Below are 26,393 nucleotides of genomic sequence, written 5' to 3' on the forward strand. Positions count from 1 at the left end.
TTTGAAGGCCCACCGGGGATTTCGAAATCAGCAGGGTATCATCTGCAAACAGGAGTGTTGGTATCTTCCTGCCCGCCAGGGAAGGTGCGTCTGCAGGTAGCTGGAGCAGATGCTCCACCACTCCGTTTAGATATAATGAAAACAGAGTGGGGGCTAGCACACACCCCTGGCGGACCCCCCTGTCTACAGAGATGCGAGATGTTTTTTCGCCCTGCGCACCCCATCTAATTCTGGCAAAATTTTCCTCATGGAATTTGATGATTAATGCCAGCAAATAAGCGGGCATGCCCAACCCCTCAAGAACAGCCCACAGTTGGTTACGTGGGACTAGGTCAAAGGCAGTCCGCAAATCTATAAAAGCAAGATACAGACTGCCCTTGCCCAGTTTAACCACTTTCCAATACAACATAAGGAAGCGGAATGTCTGCTCAATAGTGCCGGTGCCAGATCTAAAGCCGGCCTGAAAGTCAGACAATACCTTTGCTTCCTCAGCCCATTGGAGGAGCCTCCCTAATACCACCTTCCCTGCTACCTTCTGGGTGGAATCAAGCAGACTTATGGGTCGGTAGTTGGCAGGGTCATCCCTACACCCCTTTTTAAAAATCGGGACAACTTCTGCGCCCCTCCAGGAATCCGGGAATCCTCCGCCCTCCATGGCCTCGTTGAGGAGTTTGGCAATAAGTGGGCTCCACTCCTCTATATTTATGCGCAGCAGGTCGCCCGGAACTCCATCTGGGCCCGCTGCCTTGTTGGGCACAATACACCTAATTGCTACTTCTACCTCCTTGGCTGTAAAGGTAGAGTCAGGGTGTATGCTGTTAGCCGATATTATGTGGCTTTCGCCCCTACAGTGGCCCCTAGCCCCCTGTGAATTAGTATAAAGTTTTGAAAAATGGGCCAGCCAAGCATCCCCTGTAATATTGCAAGTCAACAATGAGTCAACCGGCCTGTCCCTACCTCTAAACAAGGCCCAAAAGGCCCTTGAGTCCTTCCTGGAACCCGCATCCATTAATTCACTCCAGAAGTTAGTTTCGTGAGTTGCCCTTGCCACCTCTTGGGCTTTTCTGTATTCCTTCCTAGCAGAGGGTATCAACCCAGGATCTTTCAAGCCGACTGCTCGAATAAGGTTGCTTTTGGCCAGACGGCAGGCAGGAGAATACCATTGATCTCTGCCCCTTAGTACAGTTCTCCGCCTAGCCCCACCCCTTCCCTGGGGAACTAAGAACAGGTTGCCAAGTGATGCGATAATCTCCGTGAAGGTTGTTAGAACTGCTTCATCGGAGTCCAACATACTCAAGGTACCCTTGGCTTCCAGCATTATGGTTCTTGCTTGGGCCATTCTTGATTCATCCAAGGCAACTTTGGCCCATTTCAGCCTTCTGCCACAGTTGGATGGGACAACTTCATTAGATGATTTCCAGGTGGATCGAGGCGATACTAGATCGCCTGCCTCCCATGGAAGAGCAAGTGATAGAACCAAGGGATTGTGATCACTGTCCGCTGTTTGTTGGACCTCCATATCAAGAAAATGCTCCCACAAATTGTGGTTCAACAATATATAGTCTATTCTAGAGGTGTGGCCCACCCTATTATAGGTGTGCGCACCCCTAGTGTCTGATTTGGAGCGGCCGTTTGTGGCTCTTAGGGCATATTCCAAGCAGAGAGAGTTGATATCAATGGCCTTCTGTGACCATTTTTTAATGGGGTCGAGATCGAGCAGAGGAATGCCTCTCTTGGCATCATCCTCCCACGTGTCCAAAATATCTTCGCAGGCCAGCGGTTCGAAACAACAATTAAAATCGCCAGCCAATAAGATAGAGGAATCAATCTCGCAACCCCGAAGCTCTTCTTCGACTCCAGAGAAAAATAGAGGAGAAGAGTCCCCCCCCCGACCCCCCCTGGCATACAAATTAAACAATTCCATAATCCTGCCCCCCGGGCACCGAATGGTAAGTCTCAGCAGATCTGGCGATTGAGTGTTGATATGTTTTATGGTGAGCCCCAGAGAGATACTGACCCAGACATGAAGGCCACCAGAAGGGCGTCCTTTACTGCCTTTTGGCTTGGAGGCCGGCACATGGTACGTTGCAAAACCAACCCTGTGCACGGGCTCCACACACCAGGTTTCCTGTAGGAGACAGATCCCAAAAGGCTCCACAAAAGAATGCCAGTCAGGTTTATTTAGATTGCGCACTAGCCCCGCCACATTCCAACTTAAGATCTTGAACGAGGACATGCCTACCGAGCTTATGCAAGGTTGGGCGGCAGTAGCTGGGTACACAACATCGAGACCGTCAGGCTCGGGGTGCTGAGAATGAGCCATAGTTTCCAGCGAATCCTGGGCTGGCAAGATCGGTGCTGAGGAAGAACTAGCATTGCCATCGAGCGGCGGACGGTGCAGCAAACCCCGACCAGGGGTGGCCAGGGGCGTAACCTGGGTCAGAGGACCAATGCCCCCCCTGTCCAAGGTAGTATACAGTGATGAAGAGACAGCCTCCACCTGCGGGGTATTAGGTTTGAGAGATGGAGCCAGAACAGGGGGTGTTACCGGTCAATCCACATCTTCAAGGCTGGCAAACCTGTTAAAGGTTGTGATACCAAGCCAGCCACTAGCTGGATTGTGAACCCTGGGGGTAAGCCCCCAGCTGGGCTGCTGGGGAACCAGAGTCCAATTACCCCCCTGAGGGTGGACCATCCGAGGTGGATAAAAGAATGACAAGGGCCTCGGGGCAATAGAAGAGCCCTCATTCTGGCTCACCCAGGAGCAGATGAAATTGGCCGTAAAAACATCGTCAAAAGTTACGACTATGCAGTCCCCAGGGATTGATTTCATAGTTGTTCCCACCCAGGGGACTCTGCGAACCATTGTGACTCTGCTCTTCCTACCATTAGGGATGGGTCTATGGGAATTGAGCCAATGCATAACTTTGTTATGGAGGGATTGCTGATGTTCATAGAGGCCATTCTGTATTTCAGGCACCCCCGTCAATACTGCCACGTAATCGTTGGCTTCAGGTGGAAGATCGATATATCCCCCTCGGAAGTTGCTCCTAAAGCTTGGACCCCCCAAAGAACGAGTGCTAAATTTGTTTTGGGAGGTTTGCGCAGAACGAGAACTAAACCTGGTGGGATTCTGTGTTCTCGCATTGGCCGGGTTGGCACGAACATGTGGTTGAGTAGTAGGGGCGTTAGAGATGTTGGCCCTAGGCTGAGGAGCCGGGGTTGCAATGTCAACTCTCTTGGTCCGTGGTTTGGGAATGGGCTGAGTGGGGCGAGGCGCAGTGAGGTTAGGCTGAGAACCCAAAATGACCGTGTGGGGGGGAATAGCTGCCTGGGCAACTCTATTGTTATCTATCAAACCCTGGTGTTCAAGGCCTCTCAGGCCAAGAGTGGCCAAAGCAATAATGCTTTTCTCCATCTCAAGGAGGTTGTTCTCTATTCGAGAGAGCCTTAAATCCAGGGGAGACAATAGGCTTTTAAGGGTGTCCCAGACTACTCCTATAAATTCTGATTCCCTCCCTTCTTGGTCGTTTGGGGCAGAGTCCAAACTCCTGCCAGATGGAAACCCACCAGAAGCCACAGAAGCAGTCCCATCGTTATTAGCACACCAAGCGGTCTGGGGGGCAATGGAGGGCATCCCTGTGCTACCGATAACTGATGTGTTACCCATAACAGACCCGTTACCTCCCCTCTTCAGAATCTTTTTATATGGGGGGGAAATGGTAGGTGAGCGTTTTCTTTTATTAGTGTTGCCAGGGATACTATCTAGTCCTCCATAGGTAGTGGAGGCAAAAGAAGAATCTGGCGAGTTTGGGATAGAGGTAGAAGCAACAGAGAGGCTACCCACAACCGTTGGTTGATCCTCAGGCAAAACAAGCGGGCACAAAGGTGAAAGGGGGGTAGGTGAAATTGGGATATCGTGGACATCAACCTTAACTTCAGTTCCCCCTATATTATAAGCCCGAGTAGGAGTAATGGCAGATGCGATATGCCCAAGGGAGGATTTTTTAAGGGTGGCAAATTCCAGAGACAGTTTTCTAGCAGCTTCTAGGTCCAGTGACACTCTAGACTGTAATTTGGTAATTTCATGGTCTATGGCAATGTTCGTTCGTGTAATAAAGTCATCCATAGGTCCATTCGGAGCTGGCCCCGCCTTGGCCGCCCTGTTGCGGGTTACACGAGTACACATGTGTGCTAACAGCGGCAACCAAGTAGGACCTCGCTAAGAACAATCCCAAATGCCAGCAGCAACCACAGGAAGGAAAAAAAAGGCGACAGAGGAAGGGCCCAGACCAGACCGCTCAGACCTCGAACGGCCTCAAACGGCCCGCTCTTTGCCCGGTCTTCGCCCCGGACTTAGTCCCGCGCGCGTCCCGCGTCGCGGGAGACCCGGACCTAGATATATGGACCGTTTGTGGGCGGTGGGCGGGCCACGGGGAGAGCGGACCGGAAGGTCTTAGAGGTCACGCAGGGACTCCTGGACAATGGAGTCCCTGCACACGCTCGCAGCCCCGCAGCGCCTCGCTCCCACACCCAACTCCAGGCTCCACAGCAGAGTCACAAAGCAGCCCTCCAGCCAAATGGGGCGAAGCGGCACCCGCGGAGCGGGTGCGGCGAGAAGTCACCACAGGATCAGCAGGCAAGTGGAAGTCCAATGCAGCGCCAAGAACAGCGCTACAAACAGCAAAAGCGTCCCAAGGAGCTATGCGGTGGAAGGAGGTAAAGTACCCTCCTGTGGGCGGTGGGCGGGCCACGGGGAGAGCGGACCGGGAGGTCTTAGAGGTCACGCAGGGACTCCTGGACAATGGAGTCCCTGCACACGCTCGCAGCCCCGCAGCGCCTCGCTCCCACACCCAACTCCAGGTTCCACAGCAGAGTCACAAAGCAGCCCTCCAGCCAAATGGGGCGAAGCGGCACCCGCGGAGCGGGTGCGGCGAGAAGTCACCACAGGATCAGCAGGCAAGTGGAAGTCCAATGCAGCGCCAAGAACAGCGCTACAAACAGCAAAAGCGTCCCAAGGAGCTATGCGGTGGAAGGAGGTAAAGTACCCTCCTGTGGGCGGTGGGCGGGCCACGGGGAGAGCGGACCGGAAGGTCTTAGAGGTCACGCAGGGACTCCTGGACAATGGAGTCCCTGCACACGCTCGCAGCCCCGCAGCGCCTCGCTCCCACACCCAACTCCAGGCTCCACAGCAGAGTCACAAAGCAGCCCTCCAGCCAAATGGGGCGAAGCGGCACCCGCGGAGCGGGTGCGGCGAGAAGTCACCACAGGATCAGCAGGCAAGTGGAAGTCCAATGCAGCGCCAAGAACAGCGCTACAAACAGCAAAAGCGTCCCAAGGAGCTATGCGGTGGAAGGAGGTAAAGTACCCTACTGATATACTCTTGACTAAGGATATATATGATATATATATATATATATGCAAAACAGACCACTCATTACTCAGTGACCCAAGGACACAGCGAGGATTGTAGAAGGAGCCCTTTATTTACTGAAGGTTGCGCAGCATAATGCATTTCGGCGTTGCCGCCTTCCTCAGACGCCGCTCACAACTTGAAAGGTGCCCTTTTCCCTCCTTGAAAGTTCTACGGTGCTCCCTTTGTAGAGAGAACAGCTGACCCTGCTTAATTGAGAACAGCTGCAGTCAAGTCTGAGACTACAGCTCCCAGCATACATTATCCTGGTAAGTGCGTGAGCACGGTTGAAATGTCACAATGGGCGCTGTAAAATACCATGTCAAGGGGGGCCATGTAGTGGCAGGCATCTTCCATTAATTACAATGTCGTGGTTCCCTCAAGTCCCCAGACGCCCCATCCACGATTGCAGGATACGTCGAGCCTGGAGAGATCTGGGTTAAATCTTCTCCTCTGTGTAATTCACAGTCTACACTCGGCAGAAACCCCTGGCGTGGCCCGGTCTCGTGGAGGTCCTGGGTATTCAATACCTTGAAAGAACAGAGTTTGTTGCCAGTAAAATCCAGGACTCTTGATAGAGCGGGTCCTTGTACCGCGCTTCTGGCTGTGCGCGGAAAATATGCAAAACAGACCACTCATTACTCAGTGACCCAAGGACACAGCGGGGATTGTAGAAGGAGCCCTTTATTCACTGAAGGTTGCGCAGCATAATGCATTTCGGCGTTGCCGCCTTCCTCAGACGCCGCTCACAACTTGAAAGGTGGAGAAGTGTGGCTCACTGGTTAGAGCAGGCATACCCTGAAGCAGAGGTCAGACCCGGGACCAGGGTTCAATTCCCGACGCGGCAGGGTCTTGAGCTCAAATGTCCACGGACTCGATAATTCTCGCTTCGGTGCCTGACCTAATCATGGGTTCACACTCTGCGACTCTGGGCATTAAGCTTGCTTAATCTCCACAACGGCCCCCCCGCGGCGGGATGCCTGGCTTTCACCTTGGGGATGCCCTGTAGGGGCTATCTCACAGGGAAAAACCAGGACGGGTTCCCAAGGCAAGCGCCGAGAGGCCTCCGGGTGATTCGAGCGCTATATAAGAACATACAAAAAAAAAAAAAAAGTGCCCTTTTTTTTTTAAACCTTAGAGACTCACTGAAAAAAACGAAGTTTACAGGAACATTATAGTTAGTCTCATATTTCACTCATACAAAACTAGTGAAATATAGCATTTATAGTTACCTGAGCTAACTATAACTTACGCCCCCGCAATGCACTGCTTATGACCTCACATATAACATCCCTCATGACATGGTCGGTGTCATCATTGATGACATCTCAAATAACATCAATGATGACTCCGCTCATTACATCATCCAGCAAGTGTTAGTATTTTCTCAGAGTTTATGATTGTTAAACATATATACTAACATATATACTAACCTACAACAAAAGTTAAACTAGTATACTAGATGCACTACTGATGAGTGATGCTACCTCTAATATATATTATGTGAGTGGCTCTGTGACTGTGTGTATCTCTTTGTGAGTGGGTGTCTGAGTCCCTATAGAGGTATGGTAGAGGGTGTGTGAGTGGCTGTATGGGTGTATATGTGGGTGTGTCAGTGGCTGTATGGGTGAGTTAGTGGCTCTGTGAGTGGCTGTATGGGTGGGGGAGTGGGTGTGTGCAAGTGACTATGTGGGTGATTGAGTGGATATCTGAAAGCTATATGAGTGAGTGACTGGATGTATAAATATCTGTATGGGTGAGTGAGTAGCTATTCAAGTGGGTGTTTGGTGAAGATAGTTGTGTATGAGTAGCTTTATTTGAGAATGAGTGTGTGAATTGATGTATGGTTAAGTGAGTGGATGTGGGAGTACTTGTATGGATGTGTGAATGGGTATGTAAGTGGTTGTGTGGGTGTGTGAGTGCTTTCATGGGTGAGTGAGTAGCTGTGTTAAGAGGCTGTATGAGTTGGTGAGTGGGTGTGTGGGTGGCTGTATAGGTGTAAAAGTAGGTGTGTAAGTAGCTGTATGGGTGAGTGTGTGGCTATATGAGTAGCTGTATGGGTGAGTGAGTCGTTATGTGAGTGGCTGTATGAGTAAGTGAGTGTGTATAGGAGTGGCCTAGTGATTGAGTGACTGGTTGTGTGAGTACTTGTATGGGTCTGTGAATGGGTATGTGAGTGGTTGTGTGTGTGTGTGAGTGGGTGTATGAAAGGTTATATAGGCGTGTGAGTGGGTCATGGTTATATAGGGGGGTGAGTGGGTCTGTGGATGATATCATCAGTGATATAATTTGAGATGTCATCAGTGACTTCATATGTGATATGACTAACCATGTCATGAGTGATGTAATATGTGAGGTCTGCATATATGAAGTCCATATGGAAGGAGTGTGGGGTAACCAACAAGTTCTCTACACCCTGTCATCCACAAACCAATTGGCTTGTTGAAAGATTCAACAAGACCTTAAAAAGCATGATTATGGGCCTGCCTTGGCCCATGAGGCAGAAATGGGATGTCCTTTGCCATGACTGATGTTGCTTACTGGAGGTGACAAAGAAGGGAGTTTGGTTAATCCCATTTGAACTTCTGTATGGCCACCCTGTTAGGGGATGTCTCAGTCTGGTGAAGGAGAGATGGGAGAATGCATCCAAGAAACCCCAACCTATGATGTGTTTAGCTCCATGCTAACCCTCAGAACCCAGAGAGCCATGTTCTAGAAGAAAGCTTCGGAGAACTTGGAGGAAAGTCATAAAGTCATGAAACAGTGATACAGCCAGAAGGCTACTCTGTTTGGAGGTTCAACCTGGCCTGAAAGTAAGCGTAATAGAGACAGTGGGGCTCTGGGTCCTCCAAGACCATTGGGGTGGGCCCCATGAGGTTATTCTGAGAAACGGGAAAACCACTAACCTGGTAGACCTCAAGCCCCCAGAAATCCTTTAAGGGTACTCCTTCTTAACCGCCCAAACCCTCATTATGAGAGGTCTGAGGTCACCATGCTGCTGGTGAAAGATGATGGGGAAGAAGAGCAGCATGAACCTCTTGCTGACCTCCTGCCATCCAAAGAGAAAGATGTGCCAGTGGAAGGTGTCAAATTCCCTTCTACCCTGACCCTAGAACAGCAGAGGTACTGTTACCAGTTGCTGGGACAGTTTGCCTCACTGTTTTCCCTCACTCCTGGGGTTACACATTAGTGTACTCATGATATTGATACTGGCAACATCCGGCCTGTCAGAAACATATATACTTGCTAACTGTCAACTTTAGGGCCATCATCAAATTGGAAGACTCTAAGATTCAGGCTTTGAGAGAGATTGAGTACTCCAAACATTCCTGGATTTGCCAAGTGGTCCTGGTACCCAAGGCTGTCCCACTGGGCGCTGCCCCAGAACCAGAGATTTTATGTGAACTACAGGGAGCTCAAATCATACACCAAGATTGATGCTCAACCCATCCCCAGAGCTAATGAGCTCATAGATAGGTGACAGGTTGCCAGGTTTATGAGTACTTTTTCTTAACTTCAGAGTACTGGTCGGTTACCCTAACTGAGGGGGCTAAGGAGAAGTCAGCATTCTCTACCCCGTAGGGCCACTTTCAACTTAAAGTCATGCCCTTTGGTTTGAAGAATGCCCCGCCACCTTCCAGTGGTTGGTGAACCAGGTCTTAAACTTAAAGTACATTCCAGTCCTTTCATTAAAATGCACCCCAACCTAAGGACTACCCAAGACCTCCCTTATGGGTGACTTATATGTAATAAAAAAACGTGTAATGGTTGACAAGGGGATATATTGCCTAGTCAAAGTGGCAGTTTAAAAATGCATTCAAGCTGCAGTGGCAGGCTTGGAACACATTTTAAGTACTACAATAAATGCTACAGGCCCACGAGTAGCATTTAATTTACAGGCCCTGTGTATATGGTATACCACTCTTCAAGGGACTTAGAAGTAAATTAAATCTGCCAATCCGATGTAAGCCAATTTTACCATGTTTACGGAAGAGAGCACAGAACTTTAGCAATGGTTAGCAGTGGTAAAATGCACAGAGTCCTAGAGCCAACAAAGATTAATTTCAGCAAAATTTGGAGGGTAAAGGCAAAGACCACCCTAAGAATGACAGGTCAAACAGCTAGCTGATGCGGACCTGACTCCAAGATTAGCACAACGGCGATATAACACGAAAACTGTGGTTGCCATAGGTTCAAAACTTTGGAACTAACTGACACCTGGCCTCAGACGGAGCAACAAACTAACCCCATTTAAAACCTGTATCCATCTGATTAATGTATATTTCAAAAACTTTTGGACACTTTGAGATTATATTGAAATACAAAAGAAATGGTATGGTGTGGTTAATGATGTGGTTTACGGCATGGCTTGGCATGGCATGATACAGCAGTTATCTGGTAAGTGAAATGACCCATACCATATTCACTTCTTCCCTTGTTCATTATTCCCTCACCCACTGAGAGGAGCAGCACTGAATGCAGAATTTATCCATGTCAGTATATTTAGGTCAGCTTGATGTATAACTGTTGCACCCCAGCTGTAGCCACTCAGCCTTCATTTCATGCCACACTATTTCCCTTTAGCTAAATTTCCACTCATTTGCTGGAGTGCAACCTTTGTATCTTGCTGTCTAGGTATGAACCCATCAAAGCCCCTACCAAAGAGATGATTTTTTTCAGCGAGTCAAAGCACTCACCTTCCGGAGGTCATAGGTAGTGACTATGACAGAAACTAGAGTCATAAAGATGATGACACTGGGTAGTTCATAGGTCTCAAGGGACAGCCAAACACCCATAGCAACAGCTTGGAACAAGTAAAAGGGATTTAGAATCTGTGTAGAACAAAGAGAATACAGATAAAAGTTGCTTTCACAGATTATTTAGATTATTTGACATTAATCAATAAACCTGTTATTTTCAAGGTCAGTATGGTTTATAATAACTAGTGCAAGCTGCAAGAAAGCACTGGGTCTATAGAGTATGGGTCTCCCTGAGGGTGCTGAACTAGAGACTGGGCATAATAACATGATATCCCTGGGTATCATTAATTTAATTTGGGGAGTACGTTTTTTAAGGATAGTTAATTATTTCCTACATAATATTTGAAAGGACAGCAGAGATGCATAACTGCAGCCAAAAGTTTGAAATTATGCAATGGATTCAGGCTACAGCTATGACAGAATATTTGAAACTCTATCTAGTAAATTAGCCACGCACACCTGAAAGAGCTGTTGTTGCAATAAACTGATTAATAACCAATTAACCTATTAAAATCTCTTATCACCCAGTTAACTGTGTTATTTATTTGGTTGTTTTCTTACTCAGTAAGAGTCCAGGAACCTTACCTACCTCTTTGAAGAGTAGTTTCCAAACAGGGAGCACCTCTACTTCAATTGCATTGGGTCCCACTATCAATTTCCTAGAAAGAACAATTCCTTGGTTAGTAATAAACACTGAAAACACACCACATGTATAAATCATTCCTGCCTGAGGTTCCAGCACCTTGAGCACAAGTGTGGAAAGACTCTGCTCACCTCAGATCCCATGACCTTCTCAGGATTGCGAGACGTTGACTCCGCCTGGCTGTGAACTGATTCTTACACTACTTCAAGCTACTTGGTCATGGATAAGGGGAACATTTACCCTCAAGGATGCAAACTAGGGTTCAACTGAAGTAGTATCTGATTGCATCTTCCCCACATGTCCCAGTGAATGCTGCATCATCAGAGCTGTGATGTTTCCAAGGTCCATGCATGAGCAGCTTCTCCAGTCCAGGTCTGTTCATTGCTCTCTTGCAGTCCTCCATTTATGAGGCTATAAACAGGGCTACAAGTGCTTCAGTGCAAAGAAAAGCCTGACTTGATGAGATCCTCAGTCATGGACAAGGGAATCTTGACAGCCATGCATCTGTCACCTCTGACCTATGTGTGGAATGACGGAGCAAGCAGTGGATCACTGGAGGTGCCTGGGAAGGTCTCTGGTGTGGGAGGAGTGTGCACACTCACTGCCTGCAGCACTGTAGTCACTCCAGAGAATGGAGCCATTTGTCCCATTACACTGATGCTGCTACATGGAAGGCACAGCTATCGCAATAGCGCCATGAAACCGCTAGGTAGAAGTGCGCTGAATAAATGCTTTTAAATTCAAATTCAAATTCACAGCAGCAGTCTCTGTAACATCTCACTGATACTTTGCTGCTTGTCACAATAACCGCCAAAAGCCTAACATGGCGACTTACCATGAAGGTGGTGGCCATCTTTGAACAGCAAGGCTATGTCGTGGGAGCGCAGGAGCAATACGAACCACCAGAATATGAGCAGCTGTCATTTGCAGTACTTGTGTTTTTAGTGCCATTTGTTGTTTGCAGGATGCAGTTGACACTAAAATATAGCTCTATGTGCAGGATCGGCTTTTTGTTACGTATATTTCACACAACCCTACTTACAAAATGTGGATTTTGGCAACCATGCATGCTGAAACAATTTGAATCCAAAAAAAGAATATTTTAAGAATATTTTAAGTGCAGTAGAAGACCTCATATATTTAGCCCCATAAACTTTCAAAGAGTTCTTGCTAAATCCTATTTTTTTCACAGTGCGTGTAAGCGCTACACAAGTGCTTAACTAGAGTGTAGTGCACTTAACATCAATACATTGTAATGTGCTGTTCATTTTGAGTGCTGGGTCTTTCTACCTGATTTCTTGTTCTTCACTTGTGAATCCAGATCCGAACTTTGTGTGCATGTCGGTGCAGGAGTACTTCTCTTCCAGAGTCCTGAAATGAGAACACAGAAAATTGGTTTGCCTATAATATAATTTTCTGATACATTTACATTCATCCAAGAGGCCTTTATATTTGTTTACTTCAGATTGATTACTATTCATAGACCCAAGCTGGTTAAGAGAGCTCAGTGTGTTAAGGAGCCTGCTCCACACACATATTTGAGCAACTACAGAAAATAATCTTCATACTCACTCAGTCCTTCATCCATCTGAGAAGGATAAAATGTGATCCATTGAATCAATAACTAGGAAGTGGTGAGAAAGGTTTACAAATGCATGCTTCAATATTGGTAAAGTTTGTAATCTTGGAGAGACAGACTGCCACAACCCAAGATAGCTGCTTGCTAACACAGCTTCGCGACTGGGTCCATAAATATATCACCATCCTTGTATCCTTCACCATCTGCGAACTTATAGATCCGACTGAGCAACAGAAGGCACAGATGATGAGCTGTCTAAGCAGCCTGCAAGTCCTAGTGCATCAGCTAGAGCTGGAGGAAGATGGACCCCCTTCTACATCGGTGCTGATGGAGTGGCACAACCTTGGGGGGTTCCAGAGATGTGAAGGCCCATGGCGGACAGTACAACGCATGGTTGCATCAGAACTCAACCTCCAGGTTATAGGCCCACAGTGGAGTAAGTGGTACAGGCTGGGGGATTCTAGAGTGGAGGGCGTAGAGGAGGAGGGGGAGGGGGAACAGTCAGCAGTGGTGCCCAAGCTGGTGGTGCCTGGCCAGGAGCATAAATTGGCTTCCTGAGACATGCACATAAAGGAAACCCTACCAATGCAAAAGAAAAGGACCGAAAGTACTTGAGCACTTCATGGTGAGGTCCCTTGCTACACACACAACACATCCACCAGAAACACCAATAGACACTAGGGCCAGGATTTATCAAAGGACTGCGTTGCACTTGCATCACTCATGGAGACCGAAGGGCAATGCAATCCTTAAGTCAGATTTACCAAGCCACGTAAAGCCACCTTGTGACAAACTTGCCATGAAATTTGCCACTCAATAATGTCATGCTAACTGTTATTCAATATGTCCTTAAGAGAGTGTGCTACATGTAGGCAGTCTGTACATCCTGCTGTGTAGTGAATATGCAAGTGGCAATGAAAGCATATACCAACTATCTGGCAACATAAGTACCAATGTAATGGTATATACGGTCACCCAGAACAAACTTAATCCCATTCCCTGGTAGCAGTGGTAAGCTACCATGATGTACAATAAGGAGTCAATCCAGGCGCAATAGAATCCTAGCCACTGGTGCAATTCTATCCACCCTGGAAAAACGACATGAAGTTGATACAGGAACATCAGAATCCTAGCCCCTTGGGCAGTGCTAGGTCACTTGTGAGTGCAATATAGAATATACCTAGCTGTAACAGAATGCAAGCATCAAGGAACAGGGATGTGCCGCTAGGAAGTATATTGTGGAGTGAACCCAGGAGTGACAGAATCCTAGCCCCTGGTGGCAGTGCCAAACTACCAGAAAACCACACATGAAGTCAACACAGGACTGACTCAATCCTAGCCCCGTAGGCACTGCTAAGCCCCCAGCAGTAACCCAGAGTGCCAGTTGAGTGGAACAGAGACATTATGGCCGATGATCTGTCATTTAACCTGAGAATTATTCTGTTATTAGGTAGATGCAGTACTTGGCTGCGGTGAAATTTTGTAGTGTCTATACGAGGAATGCATTAGTTTAAGTGAAGAGGCAATGACGAACTAAGAGGCAAAAGAACTGGAGTTGGGGCCAAAGGGCAGTTGAGGTTGTATCATAACCACAAGCTTCAAATGCCATTTGTCCCTTTGTCATCAAATCTTGGCAGGGCCAGGCATATTTGAGGCTTTGCTTGCCAGGGTCCATCGAATAGAGTTGCCTCAACTCTATACCAGGCACTAACAGGTCTAAGATGTCTGAGGTGATACGATGCCTAAACTTCCCCCACTCCCAAAATATCAACTTATGGAAGGAGACAAACAGTTCATCGATTGTTTGTGTAGAGAAAATGAATCATACCCAATTTTCGTGAACTGGTTCTCAGAGCTGTCCCAAACATACCGAATCTTCTGTACCTGAATGAATCGAACCTGTAGAAACAAACATGACCCTATTAGAAGACCATGTCATCCCACCACAGTGTGATCATATAATAGAAGGTTACATTGCAGAGCTCCAAATATCATCTTTCTAAGAATTGATCTTAATGACTTTTGGGTCCAAAAGAAAGGGTACTTTGATAAATGAGTTCTGCCTATTTATCCCCACTGGCTGAATTATTCACTTTTTGGACACCCTGGTTTATAAACGTTTGCTGCGAATGAGTCTCACTACCATAGGCTCAGTCACTATAAGCTCTGCTAAAATGGAATACGGAATGCAAACTACAAGTGTGACTTTTCTTATGATAAGGCTCATTGCAGCTAGGGTAATAAGCTCTAGGTTGGTTCAATGTGAACACATGCACACACTTGTGTGCACATGTGTGCGGGCTGTGTTTAAGACTACACTCAAATTCAGTCAAGGACCTGTGCACAAGTAGGTTCTACCAGAAGGAACCCTTGATAGATTGTATGGGTGTATGAGTGGATATGTCAATGGCTGTATTAGTGAGTGAGTGGGTGTATGAGTGTCTGTATGAGTAAGTGAGTTGATGTGTGTGTAGATCTATGAATCATTGAGTGGGTGTGTAAGCACTATTATGGGTGTGTCAATGGTATGACAATGGTAGTGTGGAAGTTGGTGTCGGTGTATTAATGATTATATTTGGGTTGTGAGTAGGTGGGTCAGTGATTCTGTGGATGATGTTATCAGTGATGTCATTTGAGATGTCATCAGTGATGTCACTGACCATGTCATGAGTGGTGTAATATGTGAGGGCATAAGCAGTGTATTGCGGGGGCACGAGTTATATTTAGCTCAGCTAATTATACCTGCTGAATTTCTCTGGTTTTCAATTAGTGCAATGTCAGCCTAACTATAATGTCCCTGTAACCTTTGGAGTTTTCAGTGATTTTCTAAGGTTTCTTGAATTCTTTTTCATAACTATGACGTCCCAGTATACTTTTGTTTTTTAAGTAAATTTCTAAGGTTTTTTAAATGCTAATTCCTAACCATAATGTACCTGTAACCTTTGGTTTTTTCAGTGAATTTCGAAGGTTTTTATAATTGTATTTCCTAACTGTAACCTGTAAACTTAGAGATTGGGTCTGTGAGTGGCTGTATAGGTTGGCGATTTTTCGAAATCTTTTATTTATTTTGCCCTTGGGGGTCCTTCTGGGACCCCCTGAGAAGGGCTAGGGGGTCAGGGGGTCTCTACCCTGCCCCCTTTTTGCGTTTTCCACTCTTGTTTTGGGCTCTTTTGTGCAGTTCTCTGAAAAACAAGATGGTGGCCAACACTTCCTGGTTTCGACAGTTTGGAATGTTGACAGACGACTGCCAGCCAATCAGGAGCTTGCTCGCGCACGCCAGGGTCCGTGCACTCATGGTGTCCCGCCTATAGATATATATATTTTTCAAAGTTGATTTTCTCAAAAGCTACTGGAGGGATTTACACCATTTTACCAAAAAGGGCGATCTGCGAATCAGACTCTACCATTTTGCCAAATTTCTTGTAATTCCGTTCAGCCGTTCGGGCTGTAGCCGTGTCTAATCGTCCTATGGAAAATTGCATGGGGAAAAAACGTTTTGGGACCCCCCTTTTTTCTCGCCCCCGCTTGACAAATCCCCCGAGACTTTGAGGGAAGGAGCGGAGCGTAACGGGCCAAAATTTGGGAAAATTACACGCAAATTCCCCAATCGACGCCAAAGTTATTCCAAATAGAATGTTGTGGATTTCCTATGGAAACTAGGTCCTAACTATATATACCTACTGGCGACCGCCAGTAGGTAATATATATATATATATATATATATATATATATATATATATATATATATATATATATATATATAGATAGATATATATATATTATATATATATATCCATACTAATATTATAAAGAGAGAGCCCAAACCTTTGAGGCGGGTAATCTCAGTAACCACAGCACCAATCACAACACCCAATACAGCGTTGGAAAGGGCAGTTGCAGCAGAAGGACATAGGCTATGCAGACAGCCACCATATATATTTTATTTTTTGCGGAGTTTTATATAGCGTGAACTTGACCCGCTCATTAAACGGATTTACCCGCGGCTGATAACTCTCTTAGTCAACCACATTACACGCGCCTGCTAACATCAACCAGGGCTGTAGCCGGGCTCAGGCGGCGGATCACTACACCAATTGCATGCGCCTGCTAACATCAACCAGGGCTGCAGCTGGGCCTTCTCCGTCCCTATTCTAATGAAACAAAAAATGTTGTCTACTGCTAGATTTTAAAATAAATTGCCCTTGCCAAATACACACATTACACACATTCTATTTCATACCCGGACAACGTCGGGACGGGCTGCTAGTATATATATATGTATAACATTCTTAAACTTTTTAGAAACACTCAGCCACTGGATGATGTCATCAGTGATGCCATTTGAGATTACATATATTTCTCACGCATCATTCAAATCACTCCCTTCTTCTCTTGATTAATTCTAAGGACCTAATTACGATTTCAGTCGGAGTTGTTTCTGACTGAAAACGCTGCGGATTGGGAACCGACCTACCTCAGGTCGGTGGTTCCGACCACATTATTTAGATGCGATCGCACATGGTGCAGTCACAAGCTCCAATTTCTCAATGGGAGCTTGTGCGGTGGGTGGAAACTGCCCGCAGCACAAGCTCTAATTGAGAAATGGGAGTTTGTGAACATTCCTGCACCGTGTGGTCCCTCCGACTGCTGCCTCTGACCGCACACATTGTAATGTGTCAGTCAGACTGCAGCAGTATATGCGGTTGAGACCGCAATTGACAAGCCGTCAATTGCAGTCCAAACCGCATTGTAATGAGGCCCTTAGTCTGGGATGCATTTTAAAATTTCTAAATATTTCCTCAGTTTCTTCTTGAAATATCAATCTATTTTGCTTCTACTGGATATTTACTAATTTTCACTCTCCTTTCATTATATTCTCTAATAACTGTATGTTCCACACCCCTCAGCTTACACACACCCCTTTCATTAGTATTATTAAAGGGTTATTAAAGGGTTGAGTAGGTAGTGTAATAGGTCTATTTCCTTTATTGATATGAGCCAGACTCTTAATTGAAGATAATTAATTGAAAGGGAAATCCTAATCAACCTCATATTTCTCTGACAGATTTTGTCCCAGTAGAATTGATAAAAAGATACTACACGATAAAGAACAGCATAGAGGAACAGAACCAGGTATATAAGTACATATATAACTACTGCTCATAATCAGACTTTCCCTATAATTAACAAGAAAATTAATGTGTTTTCCTTAAATTTCACATTTGAATCATTTCTATTATCCACATATTCATTATTATGATCTGCGTCATATCTATGAGAAATGTACTCTTTCACTTATGAAAATTCAGTTTTTTATTGTAGGCACTCTTTTGCAATATCATAGAGTCATAGAACTGAATCCTGGCTGATATAGTGGTGAATAGTGACTTGTGGGTTTATAGTTTATGAGGTTGCAGCCTGAAACAGAAAGCACTGTGGATATAGATGTCAATATTTTAAAGTTGCATTGCATACAGTGTAAACGAGGCCACTGGTATTATGTGGCAGTGGAGGACCAAATTATGCAGTAGGGTTCACCATTCACAAATGGATTATAGGCCCATTTGCGCATGCAAAAATCCTCTTGGCCATGTATTAACTAGGCCTGGGCGGTGAACTCCTCTCTGCTCGCGGAGTTTGCGGAGTTTTCCGCACTCCGTGTTACGCCGAGATCGCGGAGTTCCCAAAAAAGGAGTTTTTTTCCTCGATCGCATTCACCAATGCCAAGTTGGCAAGCGCGATTGAGGAAAATCAACTTCCCGGTGAGATTTTTCCTTGTTCGCGATCATCAACATCAAGTTGGTGAGCTCAAGCATGAAAATAAACCTCCCGGCGAGATTTCTCAATGCGGGTGGGGGGGGGGCAGGTTTCTCATTGCGAGTGGTCAAGTATGCTCGCGACCGCTCGCGTTGAGAAACTGCCCATTCGAGCTGAGAAAGCTGCTGCTCGAGTAAAAATCTACTTTAGCGGCAGAAAAGGAAAGCCTGCGCTGTACATGGTGCTGTTCGCGATGATCCAGCACTGTGCAATCACCGCAAACAGCATTCTTCCATCAAACTCCGCCGCTCGTGGAGATCCCCATAATGCAGCGGAGTTCTTTTACCACTTTGTGGAGTTTCGCATTGCGCAACTCCGCGAACTCCACCCAGGGTTAGTATTAACCCAATTTTGCGAGTCACTAATTAAATAGCTTGAGAAGGAAAACAACTGCTCCTGCAGGATAATACAAAAATTCTTAAAATAAAAGTAACGCACAATGGCAATATAGGGGATGGTGTAGCTGTCTGAAAGAGAAGCTGTCTACACGCATATCAGGTTTGGTATTTCATTGCATTATTTATATAGACATTCGAATAACTTCATACAATATATATTCCAAAAAATAAACAGTTGTGACAGTACAAAAGTTTAACAGGTGTTTAGTGTCCCAGTGAAAATATCAAAGAATCTACGCTACTTTAGTGACATTATAGTGACATATAAGAGAAGGTTTCAATTTTTCATTTGTTTCAACAAAACCATGTTTGAAGTTTGATTTTCTCTTTTGTTTAAATCTTTTTATTGCATTTTTGTTTTACAATGAGTTTGAGTTTGAGTTTAAAATTATTTATTTAGCGCACGATCACCAGCGGTTTCATGGCGCTATAACTGGCAAAATAACAGGGTAGGAACAGTAAATACTAAACTGAAGGAATTGGAACTACATAAGGACTAATCAAAAACTTTGGAAAACAAATGAGCCTTAAGCTGCTTCCTGAATTGCGGATAAAGAGTCGAGGCTCTAAGTTCTGGAGGCAAGGAGTTCCAAAGAAGTGGAGCAAGGGTCGCAAACTTCGATCCTCCCCATTTCTTCCTCCGAAACCGCGGGACTGTAAGAAGGGATTTGGTGGATGAACGTAGTTCCCTGGTAGGAACATAAGGTATAATCTCAGATGAGATAAAGACCGGAGCCGTGCCCAGTCGAGCTTGGAAGGTGAGGGAAGCGAGCTTGAACTGGACACGCTCACGGACTGGGAGCCAATGCAGAGATTTGAGGAGGGGGGTGACATGGTGGAACTTTGGCAATTTAAACACCAGGCATGCCGCCTGGTTCTGGATCTGCTGCAACCGCCTTAGACTATATGCAGGTATACTAGCATATAGGGCGTTGCCGTAATCCAGGCGGGAGATGACCATTGCCAAAGTAATCAGTTTCAAAGCATCAAAAGAAAAGAAACGGGATACCTTGCGTATAGTGCGCAGTGACAGAAAAGAAGAGGACACCACAGAACTAACCTGGGAGTGAAGGGTGAGCTGGGGATTGAGCTTAATACCTAATGTTTTTACTGAGATGGAGGGGACAGGTGGGAGACCTAAGGAATGGGGCCAAAACAAAGAGGACCAGGGACTGGATGAACCACCCGTCAACACCAGCTCAGTCTTGTCTGGGTTGAGTTTCAGATGGTTGTGGCTCATCCAGTCTCGGATATGGATCATAGTAAATTGAAAGTTAGAGACAAAAGCAGGGGAAGAAGACAGATTAAAGACAAGTTGGAGGTCTTTTTATTATTTTATATAATATATTAATTATACACGGAGACCTCCAACTGTTGTAATGAAAAAATAAGAGGGGCGATGTAAAGGTTAAACAGAAGGAGTGAAAGAGAGGAACCTTGGGGGACCCCGCACTGAACTTTCCGGAAGTCCGCGGTAAAATCACCCAGGCGCATCGCCTGGGTGCGGTCCCTCAGGAAGGAGGATAACCATACCAGGGCAGTGCCCCCGATCCCCGCCACCCTGACACGGGAAAGTAAGATGGTATGATCAACCGTGTCAAAGGCGGCTGAGAGGTCGGGGAGTACTAGGGCCTGGGTCTGGTTGGTGTCCATTCCCTCCCTGAGGTTGTCAAGGACCGAGAGTACTACGGACTCCGTAGAGTGTGCGGGGCGGAAACCGGCCTGACGGGGAGCTAAGACCCCATGCATCTCCACAAAAGAACTCAGAGTGCAGGTGACATGGCGCTCGAGTACTTTTGCCAAGAATGGCAAGAGGGAGATGGGACGATAGTTGGCGGGGACCGAGGGATCCGCGCCCGGTTTCTTAAGGATAGGGACAATGATTGCTGTTTTCAATGGGGGGGGTACAACGCCCTGAGAGAGCGAGCTGTTGAGGAGATGAAGGGGAGGATCAGGGCAAGAGGAAAAAATGTGGCGGAGAATATGGGAAGGACAAGGGTCTAGGGGGGAACCAGTTTTAACTAAAGGGATAATTGAAGACAGGGATTCCTTGGTCAAAAGAGGGAGGGCACCAAGTTGTCCCTTAGGGGAGGGGCACTGAGGGTCCACAAAAATAGAAGAAGGAGGAGGGATGTTTGCTTTGATAATAGCGATTTTTTGGATGAAGAAGTTGTTAAGGGAATGACAAAGTTCCATAGAGGGGGTGGGCTTCAAAGTGGTTCTGTCGGAGAATGCCAGGTTGTGCACAATCGAGAAAATTTCCCTCGATTGGTTCTCCGCGGCGAGGACTTTTGAGGAGAAATAAGTTGCTTTTGCCGCCAAGATGGCCTGTTTGTATTGGGTCAAGATGTTAGTAAACTCCAATCGGAGTAGGGGGCAATAGTTTCTCCTCCAGGCACGCTCCGCTCTGCGTACCGTTAATTTGATGGTCTTAAGGTCCTCATTAAACCACAGGTTTGCATCCTTCTCCCGCTTAGAAGTGACCCGCTTCAGAGGAGCGATAGAATCGCAGCCCGAGGTGAGCCATTGGTCGATGGACGTGACCTGGGCGAGAGTGGACAGACCTTGGAGGGGGGGGTAGGATGCGGTGAGTAGGGCTGATAAATAGTCGGAGTCTACTCGCCCCCAGGCCCGGACCCAAACATTTTTAGGAAGTGGGGGCTTAACCGGGGAATGGATGGGAAGGGTAAATGAGATCAGGTAATGGTCCGACCACGTACAGGGAGAGATGGATATGGACTTTACAGGGCAATTCAGAGACCAGATCTGGTCTAATGTATGTCCTTTGACGTGGGTAGGGGCATGGATATGAGATGTGAAATTTAGAGATTGGAGGGTTTCTGAAAATTCCTTTGAGGAAGGGCATTCTGCAAGGTCAGAAGGCCAAAAATTAAGGTCACCCAAGAGCAGGATGGAAGAATTATTAATCATAATTGTAGCTAATACTTCCAGAAAGCTAGGGAGAAACAATAAGGGTGATTGGGGAGGGCGATAAATGAGTACACAGGTGAGAGGAGGGGTAGTAGAGGTGGTACGGATGGCCAGGTACTCCGTGGTGGCAATATCCGGCAAAGAGAGGATTTGAAAAGGGACGTCGGCTCGAGCGATGACCGCTACTCCTCCCCCAGCCCTACCATTAGAGCGATCTGAGCGTAGAGCATAGTATGGGGCTGGTAAGGTGGCTAAGAGAGCGGGGAGGGAGTCATCGCAGAACCAGGTTTCTGTAAGAAACAGAATATCTGGTGAGTGGAGGTCCAGTAGCACCGACAGTTCGTGCGAGTGGGCTACAGCGGACCGGGTGTTCAAATAATAAGCCGAAAGGGTTGTAGTGGGTCCAGGATTGTCAGCACCTCCGGAGGAGTTAGGGGGAATGTGGTGAGGGGCAGGAGTGGTGTGTGCGGGAGACAGACCAAGGAAAGTGATACGGGAATATGTGGAGGCAGCTAGCGGCCATGAGCCCTGGAGACTAAGCAGTTTCGCCGGGGAATAGATGATAGTTTGGGCAGAGTGGCGTGCCCCTCGCCCCGGCTGGCCGCGGACGGGCGCAGACGGGCTTGACTTGTGCGCGACTTGTGCGCGAAGTCGGCGCTCCCGCTGCGCTCGTCCGCTGCACTCGTCCGCTGCGCTTGTTCCAGGTCGTCATTTATGTCTGGTTGCCGTGAACCACTAGACCGCTGACCTGAACGGTGGGGAGGCAGGGCGGAAGTGGTGCAGGACCAGGCAGGAAGTGTCGCTCATGGGCTGACCCTCCGCTCAAACGTCACACAGCCGGGGCGGAACGGGGTCAAGAGCGAAGATAAACAAGGTAAGTTGCCAATAGGTTTAATCAAAATGCGGGCACAATACTTATAATCAGCATCAAACAATTTTTAAAAGCACACAGGGAGCGCGATGTTTGCAATCAACATAGCGCAATAGTAAAACATACAGAGTGCACAACTCAACTATCAGTCAGCTGGGTTGTGCCAATTTTAAAAGTAAGTATCTTCAAATGTAAGAGCGCGCCAAAAGCCTGCCCTCCGCTGTAGTCAGCCGTAGTTATCCACTCATACAAGCAACAATGAACAATGAATTATATTTTACATTAAGAGCAACTGCATCCTAGCATTGTAAGTGAGAATAAAAATTGTGTTGTTGGATATAGGCCACATATCACAGTAGTGTTCCACAGAGGCAAGGTTTAGATATATATATATATCCGGTCTTCAGGAAAGTTGTGATTGCTTATCTAAGAAACACAGTTCAGTTGCAGGTGTTCACAAGTCACAAGAATTTACATATCGCAATTTCAGAAGTAAACACTCAATTTCTAAGGCTAACAGTAATAGTAGCAATAATAAACATTTGGGACCATTAAATCATATCCCCCCACCATGGGATCATTTTCATTGCACTCAGTTGTAAGGACCACAATAAGAGATGCTGTATGAGTCTCCTAGTATAGTTGGATTCTGGAGCTGGGCGCGTGCTATTGCGTTATAGTACTTCCATAAGGGGATGGGGAGGAACACCCCCCTCTCCTCCTCCCCAGGGAGGGGAGGGGGTGTTCCTCCCACTCTACTACCACCCCTTGTCAGTCAATGCGTCACTCAATGGTGTGGAGCCATCATGTATGTCAGTGTGCAAGTCAGCTACGATGACGTCCTAGCAAGTGGCTATGGGATATTTATGAAGCCCCAGGTTGTCTTCCCTGGGCAGTGCTAAACTCTCCGCTGTGCCCAGGCAGTAAGCGACTGCATCCAGGCTGTGAGGATTGGTGGGTCATGCGACTTCCACCTGCGAGTAATGAGTCTTTTGATCAGGGCACACCTTACATGATTCTTACATAAATCTATATAATTGTAGTTGATGTTTCTTTACATTTATGTTTAAGGTGAGGTTCAATTTGCATCAATGTTACTTAGCTCTTTGGTGATGTTATTGAACATTCATTGCAGTATTTAATGTGTGACTTTATGAAGAGTGAATGCTGTGTGTGTCAGTTAAGGTTATGTTTATTAAACTGATGAAGTCTACATATTTAAGTTTTTTATTGTAATCTAAATTCTCTCCCATCAACCATAAGTTCATTTTTGCTAAGTTTTTGTCTGCTGATTACTCAGGGTTCATTTTGATAAATTAATGCGTTAATACTGGATGCAAGTTTAATAGTAATACTGCATTAGGTGTTTATTACCGCAACATGACAAGCTCCACCGGTTAGATAACGATGCAAAACTTCCTGGTTCCCCCTCCATGATCTACAAGACTATTTCACAGTGTTGTCCCTGCACAAATGTCCACAAGATTTACCTGGAGGGATTTGTGCAGGGAGAACCTGTGGAATTTGAATACAAATTGTAATCTACTGTCAAGTGCAAGCTCCCATATGTGCCCAGTCTGGGATTATTGAAGCACTCATAATGAGACCATTAGTATGAACAACTGTACATCTAGTACCCCCCAGAATGCAACTGACGTGACAATGCTGATGGTGAGGATACTGAAAGTTCTACCTTGTGCTCTGGCTCCATGATGGCTCGGTTGACGATGGCGTTCTTGTCAGCCTTAATGAGATAGTCTCCCTTCCCGCTGGATGGGTTCAGGACTGCAGACAGGTAGAGCCATCTCACCTTCTTCCTGGAGTAGGTTTTGAAGTCATCCTAAAGAGAGATGTCACAGGAGAGTCAGTTCAAGGTCAATGGACAGCAGAGGAGGAAGTCAACTCACAGCTGTTGAACGATACTCTACTAGTTCTGTCTCCAAACCACAAGATAAAAGAGGACCTTATCATGGAACACATTTCAGATCCCTGAGACCTTGACTAGTTCTGGAGTGTAATAGTAAACTCATAGCTGTTGAGGAATGCTCTACTGTTTCTGTCTCCAACCTTCAAGATATAAGAGGACCTTATGATGGAACATATTTCAGATCCCTGAGACCTTGACTAGTTGTGGAGTGTAATAGTAAACTCATAGCTGTTGAGGAATGCTCTACTGTTTCTGTCTCCAACCTTCAAGATATAAGAGGACCTTATGATGGAACATATTTCAGATCCCTGAGACCTTGACTAGTTGTGGAGTGTCATGGAAGACTGTTCGTATCTTACACTTAGAATTTCTTCCTTGAAAGTCTGTTCACTGGAATAGGGCATTACCGCTCTAAAGGGCGAAAGAAACTAAAACTGAAATAGTGATGTGGAACTGCGGTTGAATGTAGTGAACACTGTAAACTGAATTTACAATATTTCTGGTGCTCAAGGACCAGCCTTATTCTAAGTGTGGCAGTAAATCTGAATTGGGTACAAATAGTGTTTGCACTGATTTTTCCTTCGGAGTCGGGTCAAAATTTCTTTGACCATGCACTGTCCTCCAAGCGTTGTCTGCAGGAATCTGCGTGTTCAACACACTTTGCAAAGTCACGCACCACAATGTACCACTGGTTGCAAAGGCTGTTAGTGCACATTACTCACCATATTTATTTAAGGGTTTATATAGCGCTAGAATTGAGTATCTCTGCATATCATATGAACCAGAGAAATCATTAATTAGAATGTAAAACCCCCTGTATTAACAATGTAATCATCTTTGCCGCTCTCCTGTGCCCTGCCCCCCCCCCACAGTTGTTTTGGTGATATGGATGGGGGAGGGGTTCTCTTACTGGAAGCATAATAATGGACTTACTCACTGTTGCTGACTGCTTTTCTTTAGTGTATCTTTTACAGTTCATTTGTGATAACATGCAATGTGAGTTTCCTGAGATTGAGTAATGATCACTGATAATGCCCTGGTTTCATACAACAATTGGATAATCCAAGGCGGTACATAATTTACCTGTACCCTTGCACTGTGCCTTGATCATTGTACTGATCGTCATAAAACATGTTTGAAAAAACACTGTCATCATGCTATGAGGAGTATTCATTCTTCGCTCTCAGAGTCTGGGTACCAGAATGTCATCTAGAAAAACGTAGGGCCACACGCATCAAGCAAAATACTGGTCGCAAATGGGGCAATTCGCAGAATCGGCCCCTTTGCGACTGGTATTTTGCCCTTTGCGATGCATCAAGCCAGAACCTGTGCAAAATAGGTAATCGCAAAATTAGCGATTACCTATTTTGCAAATGCATTTAAGGAATCGCAATTTCTGATTCCTTAAATGCAATGCAAGAAGCAATCTAAGAGTGGGACTTTGCATTTAAGGAAATGCAAATTAGCATCCAACTTCTAGCTGGTGGTAATTTGCAATTCTTTATGCTAAAAAGTGAATTTTTCTAGTGATACGTGGTGCACAAACATGCCATTAGGGCATGTGTGTGCACCACATGTACACAAATGCCAATTTCAGGGGTGAAACATGGCAGCCTTTTGGCCGCCTATCACCCTTGAAATTGCATTGGTAATTTGCAATTATCTATTTGGTAATCGCAAATTGCGAATGGCTTCCCATTCATTCCTATGGACCTCTAGGCTTATAGGACTAAATGGGAAGGCATTCGCAATTAAGGAATGTGTAGGAATCGCAAACATTTTTGCAAAACCTACATGAATAGGCAATTGCGATTCCTTAATAATCGCTATTAAGGAATCGCCATTGCCTAGCTTGATGCATGTGCCCGTAGTGTTCTAAATATTTTTTACATAATATTCCCAAATTGTTAATAACAGAACATCTACTTACATTGTAATGTTTTGTAAACATTATTTAGGACATAATATTTATGTTGGAAGATATATTCATATGTGATATTCTGATATACAGTCGAACAATGTTATTTACCTAGGTATAGTTCCTATATTGTCCC

At 46.0% G+C, this 26,393-nt stretch overlaps 1 protein-coding gene across 1 annotated transcript in view; it reads right to left on the minus strand.

Annotated features, from left to right (window-relative positions):
- Nucleotides 1–26,393, minus strand: part of LOC144792209 (putative cation-transporting ATPase 13A4) — a 325,411-nt gene that overhangs the window by 232,897 nt on the left and 66,121 nt on the right. Inside the window, exons 3-7 of the mRNA XM_078667110.1 lie at nt 24,106–24,252; nt 14,224–14,294; nt 12,107–12,187; nt 10,763–10,832; nt 10,111–10,245 (exon numbers count right to left, since the gene is read on the minus strand). Of these exons, the coding sequence (XP_078523236.1) occupies nt 10,111–10,245; nt 10,763–10,832; nt 12,107–12,187; nt 14,224–14,294; nt 24,106–24,252 (504 nt within the window). The remainder of the gene's footprint in view (nt 1–10,110; nt 10,246–10,762; nt 10,833–12,106; nt 12,188–14,223; nt 14,295–24,105; nt 24,253–26,393) is intronic.

This window comes from Lissotriton helveticus, chromosome 11 (genome assembly GCF_964261635.1).
Source record: "Lissotriton helveticus chromosome 11, aLisHel1.1, whole genome shotgun sequence".
Taxonomy (NCBI): Eukaryota; Metazoa; Chordata; class Amphibia; order Caudata; family Salamandridae; genus Lissotriton; species Lissotriton helveticus.